General features: G+C 44.2%; 1 protein-coding gene across 1 annotated transcript in view; it reads left to right on the top strand.

Annotated features, from left to right (window-relative positions):
* LOC126100756 (follistatin-related protein 5-like) overlaps nucleotides 1-23,089 on the top strand; it is a 250,945-nt gene that overhangs the window by 43,678 nt on the left and 184,178 nt on the right. Inside the window, exon 4 of the mRNA XM_049911410.1 lies at nucleotides 13,393-13,533. Coding sequence (XP_049767367.1) covers nucleotides 13,393-13,533 — 141 coding nt within the window. The remainder of the gene's footprint in view (nucleotides 1-13,392; nucleotides 13,534-23,089) is intronic.

Raw genomic sequence — 23,089 nt, 5'->3', positions numbered from 1 at the left:
TGTAAAGGTGCCACTGGTGACAAGAAAAGGGGTCCTCTATGGAAAGAAATGACACCCCTGGTTGTCGAGCACTATGGCGAGGACAGTCCAGTTGGTATACTAGTGCTGTCTGGTGCGTCTTAGACAAGTCATCGTTGCTCATCGGCCGCAGCCAGTGAGATTTCAAGCCGAAGAAGTGTCTGGAGACGCCCAAAACCAGCGGTTGGATACCGACATGGCTGTCGCCCGCCATACAGCCCGACAACCAGGTGTTATTGCTGGCGTACCATTTCTTTTTCATAGCGGTCCCGTGTAGCTATCATCTGAGGAACCCCATACAGAACAGTGGTACGTCGACGATGTTCTACGCCCCGGTTTGTTGCCCTTCATGACAAGCCATCCTGGGCTTAGATTTCAGCAAGATATCGCCCATCCACTTATCTTCCTGCTTGCCCAGTCCTACTTTGGCCAGCAAGGTCACAGAATCTCTCCCCAGTTGAGGACGCTTGGAGCACTACGGGCAGCACCCTCCTACCGCCTCACAATTCTGACGATCTAACGCTCCAGTTGGACATGGCATCCCTCAGAAGGACATCCAAAAAGTCTGTCAGTCAGTGCCAAGCAAATAACTTCCTACATAAGGGCCAGAGGTGCACCAAAGCGTTGTTGACTTGCTCAATTTGTGAAGCTCTTTCTCTTTAATAAATCATCAAATGTTATTGAAACTGTAATAATTTGTTTGTCTATCATGTACATTAGTTCTACTGATTTCCATTCCCTTTGGATAATTCCTTTGCAGTGTGCCTTTTTTTTTTTTTCTCCTAGTGTATGTTTGCGGAGTCAAAAGTAATTAAGGGTGATAAAGTGAAGTGGCTCGGCGTAGTGCAGCATCCCGAGCGGTACTCCCGAGGGCACAAAGTGGACGGGTGACTATGAAATGAAACGATTACTTATGAAATTCAACACAGGGGCAAGTGCAACGACTTGAGATTATCCCTTCCGAGTGCCACTATTTTTACAAAGACGAGCACATATTCATAAGTATACAGATTCGTACGAGGGAGAGGTAGATAGGCACTTCGGCGTGGACGCGTAGTCGCCGAGCAGGTGGACAGTTGCCGCAGGCAGCCGTCGCGTGCAGACGCCGCCACTGTGTCCGTAGCGGAGTGCTGTGGGCGGCCCTAAGCGAGGCGACGCGGCCCCTTCCTGCCTGCGTCTGACAGCCGGACGCTGTGTTCGCCCCTCCCGATACCCGCGGCTGGCTGCCTGCCTGCCACTGTGCCGCCTCGACCTGGGCAAAGCAGTAAACGCGCTGCTTACACATCCCTAAACATGCTAATTTACACACAACTTCATTCACTCTTTCTTGAAAATTAATTTCACTGCTCTAAAAAGCGTAAAATATCCTAACCGAATCTCTGTTTTAAATCAGGGCCGGAAAAAGAAAGACGCACATACTATTACGGCACGTGTTCCACTAAAAATAATATACTAATAGACTACTGGCCATTAAAATCGCTACACCAAAAAGAAATGCAGATGATAAACGGGTATTCATTTGACAAATATATTATACTAGAACTGACATCTGATTACATTTTCACGCAATTTGGGTGCATACATCCTGAGAAATCAGGACCCAGATCAACCACCTCTGCCCGTAATAACGGCCGTCATACGCCAGGGCATTGAGTCAAACAGAGCTTGGATGGCGTGTACAGCTACAGCTGCCCATGCAACTTCAACACGATACCACAGTTCATCAAGAGTAGTGACTGGCGTATTGTGACTAGCCAGTTGCTCGGCAACCATTGACCAGAAGTTTTCAATTGGTGAGAGATCTGGAGATTGTGCCGGCCAGGGCAGCAGTCGAACATTTTCTGTATCCAGAAAGGCCCGTACAGGACCTGCAACATGAGGTCGTGCATTATCCTGCTGAAATGTAAGGTTTCGCAGGGATCGAATGAAGGGTAGAGCCACGAGTCGTAACACATCTGAAATGTAACGTCCACTGTTCAAAGTTCCGTCAATGCGAACAAGAGGTGACCGAGACGTGTAACCAATGGAATCCTATACCATCACGCCGGGTGACACGCCAGTATGGCGATGACGAATACACACTTCCAATGTGCGTTCACCGCGGTGTCGCCAAACACGGATGCGACCATCGTGATGCTGTAAACAGAACCTGGATTCATCCGAAAAAATGACGTTTTGCCATTCGTGCACCCAGGTTCGTCGTTGAGTACACTGTCGCAGGTGCTCCTGTCTGTGATACAGCGTCAAGGGTAACCGCAGCCATGGCCTCCGAGCTGATAGTCCATGCTGCTGCAAACGTCGTCGAACTGTTCGTGCAGATGGCTGGTGTCTTGCAAACGTCCCCAACTGTTGACTCAGGGATCGAGAAGTGGCTGAACGATCCGTTACAGCCATGCGGATAAGATGTCTGTCATCTCGACTGCTAGTAATACGAGGACGTTGGGATCCAGCACAGCGCTCCGTATTACCCTCCTGAACCCACCGATTCCATATTCTGCTAACAGTCATTGGATCTCGACCAACGCAAGCAGCAATGTCGCGATACGATAAACCGCAATCGCGATAGGCTACAATCCGACCTTTATCAAAGTCGGAAACGTGATGCTACGTATTTCTCTTCCTTACACGAGACATCACAACAACGTTTCACCAGGCAACACCGGTCAACTGCTGTTTCTGTATGAGAAATCGGTTGGAAACTTTCCTCACGTCAGCACGTTTTAGGTGTCGCCACCGGCGCCAACCTTGTGTGAATGCTCTGAAAAGCTAATCATTTGCATATCACAGCATCCTCTTCCTGTCGGTTAAATTTCACGTCCGTAGCACGTCATCTTCGTGGTGTAGCAATTATAATGGCCAGTAGTGTATTCATCCGGGCATTTATTTCGCAAAAAACTCTGAATTGCAAAACAACGCTATTACAACAATTGTACTCACGTTGCTTCTTCATATCCAAATTACACGTGTTTCACCTATGTAACGTTGAATTCACACAGAACTGCATAACGCTGGTATATTTAGGTCGGCTGTTAGTCAAACTAAAATAAAGACAGTCTCGTAATCCTTTCATCAGTTACAAGACAGGTAGCGTCAGTTTTTGTAACATCAGCGGGCGCTTGGTTGACTCTGTCAACCGGCCGCCACGGTCTTGGCAGGCACGGAAAGAACTGTCTTCATGTGCTTTGTCTTGAGAGGAAACAGTTATGTTTTGCTTTTTACATATATAAACATAGATTTTAATGTTTCAGCTTTATTTCTCCTCAGTAGGTAGTTACAAAATCCAATAAGCCGCGACATCTCTGCTTAGAGACATACAATGAGCGGTGTCGGTTCCGTTTCCCTCTTTAGCGACTGGTAAGTGTGTAGAATGTGACCAGGAAGTTGTGCAAGTACAGCAGCTCCGCACGTGTGCAGAAATACTCGGTCGCCCTGTCGTATGACTAGCTCCGGCTTGCAACAGAGAGATACGAACTTTAGATAAAAGTACATTTCAAGAATTATTGAGAACTGCTCAGCAAGCGATTCAGACACACATCTCAAAAAGTACTAAGGGTTTACGTAACAGCTAGACGCAGGATCAAAGAAGGCACTGTAGTGGAAGACATGACTATGTCTGTCGCTGAAACGGATACGGCGCATGTAACTTGGAAGACAGACCAAGAAAATCCTTTTCTGGAATAAAAAAAAAAATAAGAAGATACCGAGACGACAACATGTTAAAAGATATGTAGATAACTTGAGGATATATGACGGAGCGAGATGTCCGCTTTTAGCCAAAAATCTTAATGCACCGAAAAATACACACATCAAAAAAAGCTTTGCATCACCCCGGTTCCAGAAATCCTGCAGATAGGCATTGACTGTGAATCTTGTATTACATACACAGTTTCTTTGACTGTTCAGAGATGTCACTAAAACCGCCCAAAGATTCAAAGCATGAGCAGCGCCTATTACACGGAGGGGGTCCGACAGCCGAACAGTTCCAGTCATTCCACCAGGAAGGAGATACACGGCTCGTATTGTCTGTAGTTCAACCATGCCTAGACGGTCAACATCGCTGTTCGATCGCGCCCGCATTCTTACTTTATGCCAGGCAGGACTCTCAACATGCGAAGCGCCCAGGCGTCTCGGAGTGAACCAAAGCTATGTTTGAAAGCTATGTTGTTCGGGCATGGAGGAGATACAAAGAGACAGAAACTGTCAATGACATGCCTCTCTCAGGTCCCCAAGGACTATTACTGCATTGGATGATCGCTACCTACGGATTGTGGCTCGGAGGAACGCTCACAGCACCACCATCATGTTGAATAATGCTTTCCGTGCAACCACAGGACGTCATGTTACAATTCAAACTGTGTGCGATAGGTTGCATGATGCGCAGCTTCAGTCCCGACGTCCATTGCAAGTTCCATCGTTCAACCACGACACCATGCAGTGCAGTACAGATGGGCCCAACAACATGCCGAACGGACCGCTCAGGATTGGCATCCCGTTCTCTTCACCGATGAGTATCGCAAATGCCTTCAACTAGTCAATCGCCGGAGACGTATTAGGAGGCAAACTGGTCAGGCTGAACGCCTTAGACACACTGTCCAGCGAGTGCAGCAAAGTGGAGTTTCATTGCTTTCTTTACGTGGCATTACGTGAGGCCGATGTACGCCGCTGGTGGTTATAGAAGGCGCCGTAACTGCTGTACAATACCTGAATGCCGTCCTCCAACCGATAGTGCAACCATATCGGCAGAATATTGGCGTGGCATCGCCGTTGAGGAGTGGGACAATCTGGACCAATAGTGTCTTGATGAACTTGTGGATAGTTAGCCACGACGAATACATGCATGCAGCAATGCAAGAGGACGTGCTACTGGGTATTATAGGTACCTGTGTGTACAGCAATCTGGAGTACCACCTCCGAAGATCTCGCTGTGTGGTGGTACAACATGCAATGTGTGGATTTCATGAGCAATAAAAAGGGCGGAAATTATGTTTTTGTTGATCTGTATTCCAATTTTCTGTACAGGTTCCGGAACTCTCTGCACTGAGGTGATGCAAATCTTTTTTTGTTGTGTGTAAATGGGAGAGTTTTACCTATCAGTGGATTTCAAACCTGTAATTATGATGATGGGTTTGATTTATAAGGAAATTTTCTGATGCTAAGCGAATTTATTATGTGAGATGTGTATGAAGGCCAGTTTTACGTTCAACCCCTCTATTGTTAGTTGTGGTTTTCCAGTTTCCTTGTTTAGCCTCCCAGCAGGTGTTCTCTGAACTCTGCTACCTCTCTCGCTGACCACCCCACCACTAGACAATATGCGAGTATATTTGACCCTGTTAGTAGGCAACGACGCTAGAATATGTTACCGACAAATTACTTATTTCACATAAATGTTACCACTAGCCTTTAACACAAAGAAAAGAAAGAAATAAGAAACTAAGTTCCGATGACACTCATATCAAGCCTTAACTGTGAAGCTGCACCTCTGTTGACGTGATATTACGATAGTTATGACGTCAGGCAGATGGCGGTAGTATCGCATACATAAGACACAAATGGGCAGTGCATTGGTAGAGCTGCTGTTTGTACTCATGTGATTCATGTGACTTTGGTCGTGACGTTCCGTTTCGGAAATCGTTAGGGTTCAGTATTTTGAGATCCACAATGTCAAGAATGTACCGAAAATGCTAAATTTCTGGCATTATGTCTCGTCGGGGATAAAGCAGTGGCTGATAGCTTTCACTTGACGACCGAGAGCAGCGGCGTTTGCGTTAAGTTTTCAGTGTACTTACAAGCAACACTTTGTGAAATTGAAAAGGTACAGTACCGCCCGACATTGAAAATAGGTACAACATACTTCATTATTTTTGTCAGAACAACACTTTTTTTGTAAAATAACTCAATTTCAATTAATACAGCGAAGCTGGATACCAGTGTGGGAAAGAATGACAAGTTATTTATTTAATTGATCACATGTGCACTCCCACAAAATAAATCCCTACATCCAGTTTGGTGAGATCTGTGAAATGAATGAATGTATGGTCGTCTGCTAACCGCAGATAGTGAATGTGAATATATGATCATCTTTGAGACGATCCTTTGGCCACCTTTGGTGGAACCAAAGAGATGAAACTTACCGGAGCTTTGAGCGCCTCAAATGTGGCTGACTAATACGGTAGCATGGTCTTCCCCCACCTCGACAGAGGTGCGAGATGACCTGAAGAACGGCCCTGTTTCAGGACTCTGCCGCTGGATCTTGTGCTGTTAAGACCTGTCTTGGGTGTGCTCTGTAAAGACAAAAGAGTGGAGACATGGTATGCATGTGGAATATTTAAGAGTAGTTTGAAATAATAATTTCTCTATTTCAGGAACTTTTGTGGGGAGAATTAAATGTCAGGCAGGTAATATTAATGGGATTGTAGTAATCTTCGGAAGTGACCAACGGTCACAATGAAACCACGTGTAGCAATAAGTTGAAATACTTCTGTGTGCTTAAGTTAAGCTGAATTACTAGCGTGTGTACAATAAGTTGAAATATTTAAGAAATAGCGTGTGTACCATAAGTTGAAATATTTAAGAAATGGCGTGTGCGGGACTTGAAATTAGAGACGAGTACTTCCACGTGGTGAGTACTGTGTGAGTCTCAAACTGTGTATGAGACAAAAAGATAAAGAGAAGTACTCGTCCATGGTATCAGTTGAGGACTCGCGTGTGTGATGAATACGTTCTTAATATTACTTTGCGTGATATGATCCCGTGTGACGCTAGATTCAAACTCTGAGAGAGAAGCAAGGTGAGTCGGCAGTCTATCCAGCAACGCCACTTGGCTTGCATTGCACAGGAAGACGTGCATATATCTCCAGAGTTCATAGTAGGAAGGTAGAATTACGAAGTGGGGGCAGTGTCGTGTGAAACTGGGATAAATATTAATTGAAGTGAGAAAGCTGAAAGTGATAATGTTGTGACTATTCCCTGTGTAGTATTTCATATTGTAGTGTGGTGTATGTCATGTAATTTGGGTATGTGTGGTTTGCATGGGAGACTAGCGAGGTAGTTACAAAAGATTAGTGGGTTATGCGTGTTCCTTTTGTACTGCTCGGTCTGGACGAAAGTTTCGTGATGATGATTGTGAGAGTCGAAGTGTGAGAAATAATAAAAGATCCACCATCCTGTCCAGAAAGTGCACTGTAGCGTTAAATAATTACGAGACCATAAGGTAGAGAATCACCAATGTTAAGCCATGCCCACTGGGCGGAATTTCTCATGTGTTATTGTTGTAGGTTATAGAATTTGTGTGTTTAGGTTATAGAATTTATCGGAATAAATAAGATAGTGAAAAGAAAAAGATTGGTGGCCTTTTCCTTCGAATTGTATGTTGTCATGATATCCAGAATTTATAACGTGTGCGCCACTCATATTCAGTGCGATGGCCACGTGTTGATAAAAGCTGTTAAATAAAAAGGAAAGAAAATGTGGTACTGCCAGTGCGTGGTGAACAGTCAGAGTTCTGTAAATTACTGATAGTCAGATGCGTGTTTGCGTTGCTTATTATTCATACGGGAGGATAATTTGTAACTTATTTGAGAGTAAGAGAGTTCATATTACTCGATAAATAGGAATGAATCCACTCGCTTGGCAGACCACTCATCTTGCAGGCCTGACTGCTTGATGCCACAGTATGAGCAAGGCATGTGGGTGCCTCTCAAAATAAACTTAGAAATCAATGAAGGGCGTACGACGAAAGTCTCGGTTAAGACAGAGCGGCAAAATTTGTCGTTAATGGGCTATTGCAGCAGACGACCGACGGGAGTGCCTGTGCTAACAGCACATCGTGCAGACCCCACGAAGCCATGGACCCAAGTTGTCAACAAGGCACTAGTAGTGGTAGCTCCATAACGGCGTGGGCTGTACTTACGTGCAATGGACGAGATCCTGATTATGTTCGGCTACTTGGAGACCATTTTCAGTCATTAATGGACGTCCTGTTGCCAAGCAATCATAGGATTTTTATGGATGATAATGCGCCATGTTACCCAGCCACAATTATTCGCGATTGGTTTGAAGAACGTTCTAGACAATTTGAGCGAATGATTTGACCACCCATATCTCCGGACACAAATCCCATTGGATCTTTATGGAACGTAAGAACCTGCACTGGCGACACCTGCGCAATTGTGGACTGGTCTAGAGGCAGCATGCCTCAGTGTTACTGAGGAGACTTCCAACGACTTGTCGGTGCCGCGTCGAGAGGCTGCACTACGCCGAGCATAAGCAGGTCCGACACAGTATTAGAAGGTACCCAATGATTTTTGTCACCCCAGGGTATTGAAGAAGGTGAATACAGGTTAAAGGAAAGATTCCGTCTTCCAAAATTACCCAGATTACACTGTACAGCATTGTCGACTATTAACGGTGTAAATAACCATGCATCAGCAGCGCCTATTAGACGGAGGGGTCCGACAGCCGATCAGTTCGAGTCATTCCACCAGGAAGGAGGTACCAGTTAACCAAAAGTATATTTATTACTTTAATGTCATATCACCCCACTTTACTACATTTACGTTTTAAAACAATAACTAAATACACTGAAACGCCAAAGAAACTAATATAGGCATTGGTATTCAAATACAGAGACATGAAAACAGGCAGAACACGGCGTTGCCGACGGCAACACGTATATAAGACAACAAATGGCTGGCACAGTTGTTACCGCTACTAGAATGGCAGGTTATCAAGATTCAAATGGTGTTATTGTCGATGCTCGAGCGATGGCACTTAGCGACGAAATGGGGATTTTCCTGTACGACCATTTCACGAGTGCACCATGAACTTCATTAATCCGGTAAAACATCAAATCTCCGACATCGCTGCAGCTGGAATAAGATCCTACAATAACGGGACCAATGACAGCTAAAGAGAATCGTTCAAAGTGATACAAGTGCAAACCTTCCACAAATTGCTGCAGGCTTCAATAACCGGGCCCTCAACAAGTGTCAGCATGCGAACCATGCAACGAAACATCATCGATAGGGCTTTCGGAGTCGAATGCTCACTCGTCTGTTCTTGATGACTGCACAACACACAAAGCTTTATGCCACGTCTGGGCCCGTCAACACCAACATTGAACTGTGGTCGATTGGATACATGTTGCCTGTTCGGAGGAGTCTCATTTCAGATTCTATCGAGCGGATGGACGGGTACGGGCATGGAGACAACTTCATGAATCAATGATATCTGCATGACAGCAGGAGACTATTCAAGCTGGTGAATGATTTGTAATGGTGTGGGGCGCTTGCAATTGCATTGATATGGGACCCTTGATGCATCTAGATACGCCTTTGACAGGTGACACGTACGTAAGCATGCTGTCTGATCACCTGCATCCATTCATGTCCATTGTGCTTTCTGACGGACTTTGGCAATTCCAGCAGGACAATGTGACACCCCACACGTCCTGAATTGCAATAGAGTGGCTCCATGAACACTCTTTTGAGTTAAAACACTTCCGCTGGCCACTAAACTTCCCAGATATGAACGTTGCTGGGCATATATGGGATGCCTTGCAACGTGCTCTTCAGAAGAGATCTCCACTCCCTCGTACTCTTAGGGATTTATGGACAGCCCTGCAGGATCCATGGTGTTAACTCCCTTCAGCACTACTTCAGACATTAGTCGAGCTCATGTCTTGTGTTGTGGCACTTCTGGGACCTCGCGGGGACCCTACACGATATTAGGCAGGTGTACCAGTTTCTCTGGCACTTCAGTGTAATTAGAGAGGCGAAACCAGCTCACAACCAATTTGAGTCCTGACCACATTTCCATGGACTATAATACATATTACGAGTTGTGGTGCCCCTGAAGCACGTGATTCCTCTTAGAGAAAGCTCTTGACTCATGGTTTGTAGCATGGTGTCATTCATATTACTGTATCGCAACAGTTCAGTTTAGAAATGATTCGAAAGTCGACGGCGAAATCCTCCGCTCCAAGCCATGCTTCTCTCTTTTTGTTTTCCTTTATTGCTATTTCATCCTCCTCGCTCAATATGGGTGGAGGGTGGGCTGTCAGCAGTACAACAATCCTCTCTTCAGCCAAAGCACTTAAAAAAAGTGTAGATGAGAACAAATTTTGTCCTCTTTTACTATTTTAAATTAAAAACCAAAGACAGGCAGCTAGAAAACGAGAGTACATGAAATTTAAAAACACATCACAGGAAGGTGAATCTCTTGCAATAAAAAACACTGAAGCACTGCACTTTCACTTACAATCAGAAGGACCTGCACTGGGTGAGAAGCTCTGTCGGAGGAGAGAACACGTTCCATATGGTTGAGGTGTGAGGATAAAGAGGTAGGAGCTGACAGGTTATGTTAAGAGGTAAGGGCTGTTAGGTATGGGACCTATGGAGAGGACAGATAAGAGATGAGGCGGATAGTGGTTATACAGACGTGGGAAAGACAGAGGGTAAGGAGTAGTACGGGAAGGGTAGTCGTTATAAGAGGCAACGGATAAGGATGGATGCAAAGGTAAAAAGACAGAGGGACACAGCTGTGGAGTGGGATAGGTGGGGAAGAGTTGAAGTTGGTAGGATGGATAAATTTTGGGGCCGATCTCATTGTCTGGGAGAGGGAGTTGGCTGAAGCAAGTCTCTACCCCTTGAATTAAAACTGTATTATCTCCAAACATACAGTATAAACTGAAGTCGCCTTTTCGGGTCCGTCTGCATGTGCAAGTTAATGTCACTGTTGTAAGGATTCTGATCTGGTTTTCACTAATAGATACACTGATTCACGAAGAAGGTTTTTGTATGTAATATATAAATATTTCGTAAAAATGGTCTGAATTATGATAAATTAAAGTTATGTTGTGAAAACAATGCCACTGCCAAGTAGCGTACAGCGCCCATAACTAGAGAAAACTGCAGATAGTCAAAAGTGCATTCAGCATCGGGGTTTGGTGGTCTAGCGGTAGAGTGAGTGGCTAGAAACCGAGAGGTTGTGGCATCGAATACTGCTGGAGTCACCTTTTCTACTCTGTCTTTAAACTTAGCTTCCACCTTTCTATGGTGTAGAGATTCTCCAGAAACATTACACTGTAGTTACCGGTTAGGAGCATACATGTCGCCAAGTAACATCCAGTTGATTGCAATCGCTTCAGGACAACTGCACAGCGAAAACGATGCGAATACAAACCTATGGTTTTCAGTTATTTATGCATAACTCAAAATGTTTTCCGAAAATCTACTTCGACGTACGATGCCACTTTGCTTCATTTATACAATTTTGCAGCAGCGCAGCAGATGACGCAGCTTTCAGCGTTCCCCTTTCCTTGAGTTAAATATAGATACGAACACGATTCTTTGCGTAGTTGGCCAAAAGATATTATTTTTTGCACGCTTTAAATTTATAAAGGAGATTAGTAGACGAATCTCTACTGGCGAGAAAAATATTTTGGCATTTTACATGTAATCTTGAATGGGATTCAAAAATTTCAATTTGAATGGGATTCAGAAATTTCTTGGGGATACATACACAAGACTCAAAGTACTTCTACAGATGGTCGAGGGGCGCGTTTCGAAATAGGACTACAATTTCAGGATGCCAATTTCTGCTTTCCTTCCATTACCAGTTGCAATTCACACCTGTGATTCGCATTCATCCCTTACGTTGCTTGCAAATATATTCCTTAAAACACGATGTACTCCCGTCATCGTCATGAGATTTTGCTCCACAAACGAATTCAATGGGGTACACGTAACATTCGTGGCTGCAGACAACTTTCCTGGAGTGCGATGCTTAGGAAGCGTGATTTATATGACAGTAATGATATTCAAAAAATGGTTCAAATGGCTCTGAACACTATGGGATTTAACTTCTGAGGTCATCAGTCCCCTAGAACTTAGAACTACCTAAACCTAGCTAACCTAAGGACATCACACACATCCATGCCCAAGGCAGGATTCGAACCTGCGACCGTAGCGATCGCGCGGTTCCAGACTGTAGTGCCTACAACCGCTCGGTCACTCCGGCCGACTAATGATATTCATGTAGTTAACTTTGTTCTCTGAATTTCGCACATGCTTTACAAATGGCCCATGAACGAGTCGTACATAAATGTTACCCATACGAAGCTGGGCCGGGTCGAAGTTTATATTAATTCTCACAGGAGATGTGCATTACCCTTGATTAACACACTTTATTAGCCTTTTTTCTCTTTATTTATTAAATTAGCTCGCTTACTGTGGTTCTCACTTTTATATTAGGAACTTGCAATTTCCTCCCAGACGCTCTTCCCTCGGTTATGCATGTCCATTCGAAAATCTCTCCTCTTGAGTGGTGACAGGTGGGAAGAACGTCTCGCTCGTGCTGCTGTGTCTCGGCACATAGCCCACCAGCATGACGGTACTGCACCACGGGTCGCCTACCCCCGGGAACCCAGGGGCCAGTGCCATACAGGCAAAACGGAGTGTGTCAGTACTACTCAACCACGATGATAATACAGTTGGTCTCCCTCTGCTGTTATCAAAAAACGCGGTGAAGTTGAAGTAAACAAAAATCATATCCTTTTTTCGACTGTCTTATACACTGAGGACGTCTGAATAACTTCACGGGCAAGGTGTCTCGTCGTTAGAGTAGCAGAGCATGTTCAAGTGGGCTTCGGTAAACACACGAGAAAACTAAAGCGCTCTCACTCTCAGGTGCAATATTACTACTAATATAGTAATAACAGTAATACGCCATGTTATTGAGAGCGACTCCAGATGCCAGTGCTGTGACTCTGGGCCTTCACCTATCCTACAGATGGTAGCAGCATTGCTCGTAGGAGGCGCCACTACCATGGACCTACTTGCTTCCGCCACGTTACGTGGCCACAAGTAGTTCAATAGTAGCTGACACTCTTGCCAGTACTTAAGCCGTCACCTGTCTCGTAGCTCGCATTTGCGGGCCAGCCAGCCAAAGAGCGACTGCCCCTCCCAGCGCCGTGGAGCCGCCAGCAATCTTCCGGCTGGCCAAAGACTGCCTCTCTACGCTAGAGCATCATGGACTTCGGCAATTTGCTCGCGTTAGTGTGACGCTGTTTAGAGACAATCATCTCATCCTTTGATTCTTAAGACCATGACTCTGTAATGTCGTTTGCAGCGTCTCCAACACCCAGTTTACTTGGGTCCACCAACTCAGTGCCGCGACTATTTCGTCGCATAGGCCCAAGCACACGTCGTGTCTGGGTACGCTACAGCGTGTTGAGGACCATTTATTAAGCTATGTTGCTACGCTTCAGTTCTTGAAAAATCACACATTAATCTATTTACAGGGATTTGTTAAATGATCTCCTTATACTGAAGCCGGTGCGAGAAGTGTTTGTCAGAGCACTCTTTTACGTTTCAGGATAACTTGCTGCTCTACAGCCACGCGAAACTCACATCAGACGACAACCGCACGCCGGGCAGGGAGTACCTGGTGACGGCCATGTTCACCCACTACGACAGCAACGGGGACGGCGCGCTGACTCAAGAGGAGCTGGACAAGGTACGCTGCTCACTCATGTTGCGTGTTTCTTCCCAACACACCCTTGGGAACAAAACTCTCGGATAGGTTATAACTTTCAGCTGTTATTTAGCTTCATGCTGGCGAGTTGTTATTTAGCTTCATGCTGGCGAGTTTATAGCTATTTAATGTGTTTTTAAATTTCATGCACACTCGTATAAGGATTAGTTGGGAAATCCAGTATCTTAACTAATACAGTCTCTGCAAAGCTTTCCGGGTTGATTTAGTCTACTAAATAGAACATGAAGGGACTGATGATTCCACTGTATCACTGTATAGGAAGCAGAGTCCACTGCCTTGCAGTTCGTTGACGTTGTAAAATGGCCATTATTTACTTCTTTTACAAGTTGGTATGTTCACGGCGTTGGAGTATTTCAAGTGCACACGCCATACGAAACTTTTGGCCTGATCCTGACAGAGCAAACGTTTTGAGAATCTATTACGAAATCATTTCGTAATACATCCAACTTCTGTTTGAGATTGTTTAGTGCAATGAAGATCACTACGTTACTATAAATTATCAAGAGATCGAATTTATTTTGTATTGCTACAAAATCTTTAAACATTGTAAATTATCTAAGAAATACGCTTTTTATGAATTCTTAATATCTGCAGAATAAAAAGGAAGTATAGAGGAAAATTAATGTTGGTCGAAAAAGAAATAAAATAAAAACTAAATAAATAAAAATTAAAAATGCAGTTCCTAGCCTATACTCCGTAAACCTCCACTAAAGTGTGCAGGGGTCATTTTACAGTCGACAAATAGCATTTACGAGCTTCTGAGCCATAGAGACCAGATCTACAGTAGTGGCTACGAAAGGAAGATATATACGTGCCAGCAAAAAACGTTAATGGAGCTAACAGTTTCGCTGGTCGCGATGTTGTAAGGCACCAACGACCAATAGACTGAACGAGTGACTTAAATAGATTGTGCAATAGATAGGATTCTTTTTTCTTTTCGAGTCAGCAGTCTTTTGACTGCTTTAAAGACCCCGCCATGAATTTCTCTCCTAAAGGAAATCTCTTCAACGCTACGTCGTCAGTTACTTATCGGATGTATTCAAATCTGTGCCATCCCCTGCAGTTTGTACTCTCTACAACTCCCTTTAGCACCAAGGAATCCATTCGATGATATCTTACCACATCTCCTATCACCTGTCTCGTCTGCTCTTCAGTGTTCTTTACATGTTACTTTTTCGCCGATTCTGTGGACAAGCACTTCATTCCGTATCTTATTAGTCCAACAGAATTTCAACATTATTCTGTATCACCACATCTCAAACGGTTCGATTCTCTTGTTCCGGTTTTTCCACTGCCCATGATTCGCTACCATACAATTCTGTGCTCGAAACGTACATTTTCAAAACTTTCTTGTCCAAATTAAGGCCGATTTATGATACCAGTAGATTTCTTTTGGCCAGGAATGGACTCATTGCCTGTGCTTGTATGCTTCTTATGTTCTACTTCATTCGCCCCTAATGCAATACTCCGTTTACATCGTGAGCACCTATCTTCATGTTGAGTTTCCCACTTTACTCTGAGTACATATTCTGTACTCATTAGACTGTTCATTGCATTCAACAAAGCCTGCAATTCCTCTTCCCTTTTACCGAGGATAGGACTATCATCAGCCAATCTTATGTACAATATTCTTCCCTCCAGAATTTAAATCCCGCTCTAGGGAATATTTCCTCTATTTCGCTTATTGCTTCTTCGATCAACAGTGAAGACGAAAGATTATGTCTTACATCTTCCTTAATCCGAGCACTTTGTTCATTGTCTTCCAGTCTTATTGATCCCTCTTGGTTCTCGTACATATTGTACATTACCCGTCTTTCTCTATAGCTTACTGCTGTGTTTCTCAGAATTTCGAACGTCTTGCACGATTTTACATTGTCAAACGCTATTCCCAGGTCGTCAAATCCTATGAATGTGTCTTTATTTTTCTTCTGACTTGCTTCTATTATCAACCACAACGACAGAACTTCTTCACTGGCGGCGCCTTTACCTTTCCTGAAGCCAGACTGATCGTCATACAACAGGCCCTAGATTTTGTTTGCCACTCTTCTGTTTTATCATTCTTGTCAGCAGCTTGGCGGAATGAGCTGATAAGCTGATTATGCGAAAGTTCTCCCTTATCTGTCCTTGTCCTCATCGGAATTGTGTGGATGATATTTTTCCGAAGTCTGATGTCACAACGCCAGTTTAATATTACATTCACACACCAACTTGAAAACTCGTTTGGTTGCTACTTCCACTAATGACTTTGGAAATGTAAGAGGAATGTTATCTAACCCTCCTATCTTATTTCACCTCAAGTCTTCCAAAACTATGTTAAATTCTAAGTCATACACTGGGTCCTCCATGTCTTCCATATCGACTCGAATATCTTTTTCTATGTCGTCATCATACAATTCTTCCTCCTCATAGAGGCCTTCAGTGTACTCTTTCCACCTATCCGCTCTCTCCTCTGCAGTTAACATATGTGTTCCCATTGCATTTTTCATGTTACCACCATTCGTTTTAATTTCACCAAAGGTTGTTTTCACCTTTCTGCACGCTCAGTCCTTCGGACGATATCTTTTTGGATGTCTTCATATTATTCCGCTAGTCATTTCGCCTTCTCTGTCCTGCACTTTCTATTTATTTCATACCTGCAGGGTTTATGCTGCTTTATTCCCGTTTTATCCTGAACATGTTTTACTTCCTTTCTCGTCCAACAAGTTGTAGCCAGCGTTTCTTTCGAGCTATCTTGTTGGTTTGTCTGTCCAACATTTTTGATTGTCCTTCTTATAGATGTCCGCTCCTCCTCAACTTAAATGTCTACTATGGTATTTCTTATTGCAGTATTCACATCCTTAGCCAACTTTAATGGCTACTTATCATTCCTCAGTATTTTAGTATTACACTTCCTTCCACAATGGTTCTTCCTTACTATTTTCTTAGACTTCAGTCTACTCTTCATCGTTACTAAATTGTAATCTGATTCAATATATGCTCCTGGATACGCCTTACAATCCAATATCTGATTTCAGAATCTGTGTCTGATAATGATCTAATCCAGGTGCGAAGCTTTCGTAGCTCTGGGTCTATTCCAAATACAACTCCTCCTCTTGCGTATTTTAAACAGAATTTTCGCTATTACCTTCTTAATTTTTTTACAGAGCTCAATCAATCTTCTACCTCCCTTTTCTCTATTGCCAAGCAGCCATATCCTCTCGTAACCCCTTCTTCCACTCTTTCGCCTACAGGCGCGTTCCTTTCTCCCATAATTATCAGATTTTCATCTCACTGCATACACTGAATTACCGATTCAATATCCTTATATACATTCTCTACCTCCTTACTTTATGCTTACGACATAGGCATGTATACACGAACTATCGTTGCTGACCTTGGTTTGGTGTCGTTTATTAAGAGAGCATCCTATCACTGAAAGGCTAACATAAAATCTCCTCTTCGTAAGGTATTCTGCTCTCGTTACACCATCTTCTGTTACTGTTGATATTACTATACTGTCTCACCAAAAGTCCTTATCTTCTTACCATACGACTTCACAGACCTCTGCTAGATGTACATTGATCCTCTGCAGTTCCGTGTTCAAATTTTCCAGCTTTTCTACTACTTTCAAACCTTAATTCCAAGCTCAGACTTCTAAATTGTTACGATTCAATACGATATTGCAGTACCGTGTTGTTCAGAGATACAATGCATTGTTTCTTCGGACAAGCAGACATCTCCGAAGCATCAGGCTCTGAGGCTCTACAGCCTATATGAAATACGGAAAATGTATTCGCACTTTTGAAGATGGACAAACAGCTGCTTTATAATGGAGTAAGGGCAATGAAAATTTCTTCCTGACCGGGACTCTAAGGCGGATTGCCCGCTGATAGCGAGTGGTCGCCTTACATTGAGGCTACCAGAGTACCCTTAATGGCTAAATCCAAACATGGTTGACGACATATGGATGTTTAGGTATGACCGAGGATCTTCTATAAACTTGAATGGGTGTTACGTTACGTTCACTCCGATCAAATGCAACGAAAAAAAAACAAAAAACAAAAACAATGCAATGGTAAGGCGACCACTCGCACTAAGCGGAGTAGCAAGGTTAGAGTCCCGGTCCGGCATGAATTTTCATTGTCGTCATTCCATTATACAGCTGATGGCTGCCCACATTTGCAGCTACGAACACATTTCATGTGTCGCAGGATCTTATCGCATCGTTGGTTATTCCATATTTTTGTCGTGGTCACCTCCCCCTTGGCAGTCCCGTCCCGGAGATCCGAAGTGGGCACCAATCTTAAACTTCTGACAATGGACACTTCCTGAATTACGGGCCACAGGTCGTGTGGATACGCATGTGTCATTATCTCCAGGAGTTTCCACTCCCTTCTGCTTCCTCATTTTGTTGATCATTGCTGATTCTGCCGCTGTTTGAAGGTCGTTTTCCACATCAAGGGCAAAAGAATGCTTTGAACCTCCATCTGCTCTTCCGACCTCCTTGACAAGGCCATGGTAGAATGAAGGTGACTTCTTATGCCAGAAGTCTTCAACCGTCATTGATGATTATTTTTATTCAGAATTTAAGTAGATGCTGTGTTCGAACCCAGGACACATGACATTTTTACTACCAGCAAAAGATGCTAAGCCTAGACCATAGATTTTACTAACGTAGTTGATATTAAGTGGAAGAAAAGAACTGAAAAAAATACTGTTGTATCTTGTTGTTTGCGGGTCGTCATAATTTCTTCCTCTAGCCCAATCTATTCATCTTAGAGCTGGCACTTCAATTACCTGTTGGATGTATTGAGATATATGTCTTCCACAATTGTTTTTTCATGAAAATGGTCCCGTCTGCACACTGATATCCACATTTTTGTTCTTCAACAATTCTGCGGAAAACGTCCTTTTTCGTATCTTATGAGTCCCCTAAGTTTTCAGCTGCATTCTGTAACATGTTTCTAAAACTTCGCTTCTTTTGTTTTTCGGACTGCTGTAAGGAAACAACTTCTTGGCAGCTCAGATAGTTACTCAACAGGAAAACTGAATAAGGTGGTACAGTGGTAAATAAATGGACTTGCATTTGGGATGAAGGTGGATCAATTCCCTTCCAAACATTCTTTTCTTCTTCGGACTGCTGTAAGGAAACAACTTCTTGGCAGCTCAGATAGTTACTCAACAGGAAAACTGAATAAGGTGGTACAGTGGTAAATAAATGGACTTGCATTTGGGATGAAAGTGGATCAATTCCCTTCCAAACATACAAATCATTTATCTATGGTTATCCTAAACCTCTTTAAGAAAAGCCTAAGATGTTTACTATGGAAAGAACATGGTCTGTATCCTCGGCATTCTTGTTTTAACCGGTCTTGTGTACGTACATAATGACTTTATCCTTAACCCAAGTCTGCTTTCCCTGGAACATATGCAACACTGGCAGATCGAAAATCTGACCTGCACTTAGAGAAGGAAGCAACACAGCGACTTCTGCTTTACTTCGCAGCGGAGCTCACATTTATCGAGAATGTCTTGCACAGTAAACGGTCTCACAGTGACTGAAAAAAACAGTAAACGGTAGGATGTACTAAATTACAGGTCAATATCGTTGACACAAGGTTGTTGAAGGATCCCTAAGCATACTCTAAGTCCAAGCCTTGTGACGTTCCTGGAGGAAAACAGGTTTCCACTCAAAATAACAACACGACTAGAAGAGAAACCACTCTCCTTCCTTTACTCATATACGGTATACACTGAGATGACAAAAGTTATAGCGGTATACATACACACAGGTGGCAGTAGTATCGCATAGATAAGATACAAAAGGGCAGTGCATTGGCAGAGTTGGTATGCGTACTCAGGCGATTCATGTGACTTCGAGCGCGGAGTGGTATTGGAGTTAGGTGCGTGGGACATTCCGTATCGGAATTCGCTAGAGAATTCAGTATTCTGAGATCCGTAATGTCAAGAGTGCACGGAGAATACTAAAGTTCAGGCATTATCTCTCGCCATGGATAACGCAGTGGCTGACAACTCTACCTTGTCGACCGAGAGTAGTGTAACAGACTAACAACAATGCGTGAAATAACAGCCGAAATCAGTGTAGGACGTACGACGACAGAATCGGTTAGGACAGTGCGGCGAAATTTGGCGTTAATGGGCTATCTCAGCAGACGAGCGACACGAGTGCCTGTGCTAACAGTACATCGTCTTCATCGCCTCTCCTGGGCTCGTGACGTATCAGCTGGACCCTAGACTACTCGAAAAGTGTGGCATGGTCATATGAGTCCCGATATCATTCGATAGGAGCTGATGGCGTGGTTCGAGTGTGGCGGAGACCCCACGAAGGTATGGACCCTAGTTGTCAACAAGGCATTGGTAGTCGTAGCCCCATAATGGCGTGGACTGTATTTACTTGGAGTGGACGAGATCCTGATTATGTTAGGCTTCTTGGAGACCATTTTCAGTCATTCATGGACGTCCTGTTGCCAAGTAGTGATGGCCTTTTTATGGATGACAATGCGTCATGTCACCCAACCACAATTATTCGCGACTGGCTTGAAGAGCGTTCTAGTCAATTTGAGCGAATAATTTGGCCACCCTTATCTCCGGACACGAATCCCATCGAATCTTTATGGGACATAATAACCTGCACTGGCAAGACCTTCGCAATTGTGGCACTGGTAGCATGGCTCAGTATTACTTGGGAGACTTCAAGCGACTTGTCTAGCCGATGCCACGTAGAGATGCTGCACTACGCCGGGAAAGAGGAGATCCGACACAATATTAGAAGGTATCCAATGGTTTTTGTCACCCCAGTGCATTGCAGGAGGTAAATTCAGGTTAAAAAAAAGATTCCGTCTTCCGGAATTACCTAGATTACACTGTACAACATTGTCGACTATTAACGAAGATTCGTCATACTGAGTATCTTCCCGGATATGTCTTTGATTCTGTAAATATTTGACTTACAGCACTCAACGCATTATACTGGACGGTAAATATTCTATAAAAGCAAAACTAATATCGGATCCCAAGAAAACGTAGCTCCCCTAATGTTTTTAATGTACGTGAACTATGTGGTGTCACCGCCAGACACCACACTTGCTAGGTGGTAGCCTTTAAATCGGCCGCGGTCCGCTAGTATACGCCGGACCCGCGTGTCGCCACTGTCAGTGATTGCAGACCGAGCGCCGCCACACGGCAGGTCTAGAGACACTTCCTAGCACTCGCCCCATTTGTACAGCCGACTTTGCTAGCGATGGTTCACTGACAAATTACGCTCTCATTTGCCGAGACGATAGTTAGCATAGCCTCCAGCTACGTCATTTGCTACGACCTAGCAAGGCGCCATTATCATTTGCTATTTATCTTGTGATGCATGTACCGTCAGACCGATGTTCACCAATTATGGATTAAAGTTAAGTATTCCAGCAGCTACGTATTATTTTTACTAGACTCAACTCCTTTAACTGTTCCAGACCTCACGCCAGCCTGCGTGAGCTTAAACGCGTGCCTTTCGGCTACCGGTCATAGTGGCTTGGCTGTCTTGCCAAGTCACAACAAACTACTTACCAGTTAAGATCATCAGTAATATCACATTGTTCGATGACTTTGTTATACGCAGGAAAGTACCGTCGGTGGACAATTGACAAAGATTAACACTTGGAGAAATGAGGTTCCAAGTGTGTTCCGAGAACAGACAAATCAACTTCAATTTCGATAAATCCAATCGTTCCGTACAGCACGCAACTTTGGAGATTCATGACTGGCTCGTTGGTACCATTCTTCTAACACCTGATCGGGTTCTGATTGCCTATTTTGATTCTGGTATCTACGTATTTTCGTTGAATTTATGGAACCACTACAAGAAAATAGGTTCCTGTTGCATCATGGTTCTCAAATTCTCTTTGAACATGTGAAGGTTTCACAAGAAAGGTGATTCTCTCCAACATGGAAATGGATTACACACACATCAAAAAAAGTTGTGCATCACCCCGGTTACCAGAACTTCTGATGATAGACGTTGACGGTGGATATTGTACCACAGACACAGTCCCTTGACTGTTCAGAGGTGACACTAAACAAACCCAAAGATGTAAACAACCATGCATGAGCAGCGCCTATTCCACGGAGGGGTCCGACAGCCGATCAGTTCCAGTCATTCCACCAGGAAGGAGGAACACTGCTCGTGTTGTCTGTAGTTCAACCATGCCTACACTGTTAGTAACGCGGTTCGATCGCGTCCGCATTATTAATTTGTGCCAGGAATGGCTCTCAACAAGGGAAGTGTCCAGGCGTCTCGGAGTGAACCAGAGCGATGTTGTTCGGACATGGAGGAAATACAGAGAGACAGGAACTGTCGATTACATGCATTGCTCAGGACTCCAAAGATCTACTGCTGCAGTGGATGACCGCTACCTACGGATTATCGCTCGGAGCAGCCCTCACAGTAACGCCTCCATGTTGAATAATGCTTTTCGTGCAGCCACAGGACGTCGCGTTATCACCAAAACTGTACGCAATAGGCTGCATGACGCGCAACTTCGCTTCCGTCGTCCATGGCGAGGTCCATGTCTGCAATCACGACACCATGCTGCGCTGTAAAGATGGACCCAACAACGTGGTGAATGGACCGGTCAGGATTGGCGTCATGTTCTCTTCACCGATGAGTGTCGCATATATGAGTGTCGCATATACCTTCAACCACACAATCGTCGGAGTCGTATTTGGAGGCAATCCCGTCAGGCAGAACGCCTTAGACACACTGTCCAGCGAGTGTAGTAAGGTGGGGGTTCCTGATGTTTTGGGATGGCATTACGTGGGGCCGACGTACGCCGCTGGTGGTTATGGAAGCCGTTGTAATGGTTGTACGATACCTGAATGCCATCCTTCGACCGATAGTGCAACCATATCGGCAGCACATTGGCTAGGCATTCGTCTTTATGGCCGACAATTCGCGCCTCCATCGTGCACATGTTGTGAATGACTTCCTTCAGGATAACGACATCGGTCGACTAGAGTGGCCAGCATGTTCTCCAGACATGAACCCTATCGAACATGCCTGGAATAGATTGAAATGGGTTGTTTATGGCCGATGTAACACACCAACAAATCTGAGTGATATACACCGAAACGCTATTGAGGAGTTAGACAATCTGGACCAACAGTGCGTTGATCAACTTTTGGATAGTATGCCACGACGAATACAGGCATGCATTAATGCAAGAGGACGTGCTACTGGGTATTAGAGGTTCCGGTGTGTACAGCAATCTGGACCACCACCTATGAAGGTCTCGCTGTGTGGAGGAGAACATGCAATGTGTGGTTTTCATGAGCAATAAAAAGGGCGTAAATGATGCTTATATTGATGTCTATACCAATTTTCTGTACAGGTTCCGTAACTCTCGGAACTGAGGTTATTGCAAAACCTGACTATAAATGTCAGAGTATTCTGTCTTCCGGTGGATTTGACGACAGTTTACTTAAGGAGGTCTTTCTCTCTTACGGTGTGCGACTGCTGGTCCACTCAACACCG

The sequence above is a fragment of the Schistocerca cancellata genome, chromosome 1 (assembly GCF_023864275.1).
Source record: "Schistocerca cancellata isolate TAMUIC-IGC-003103 chromosome 1, iqSchCanc2.1, whole genome shotgun sequence".
Taxonomy (NCBI): Eukaryota; Metazoa; Arthropoda; class Insecta; order Orthoptera; family Acrididae; genus Schistocerca; species Schistocerca cancellata.
Note: the sequence above shows the minus strand (reverse complement) of the source record. Positions and strands in the feature narration are given on the sequence as shown.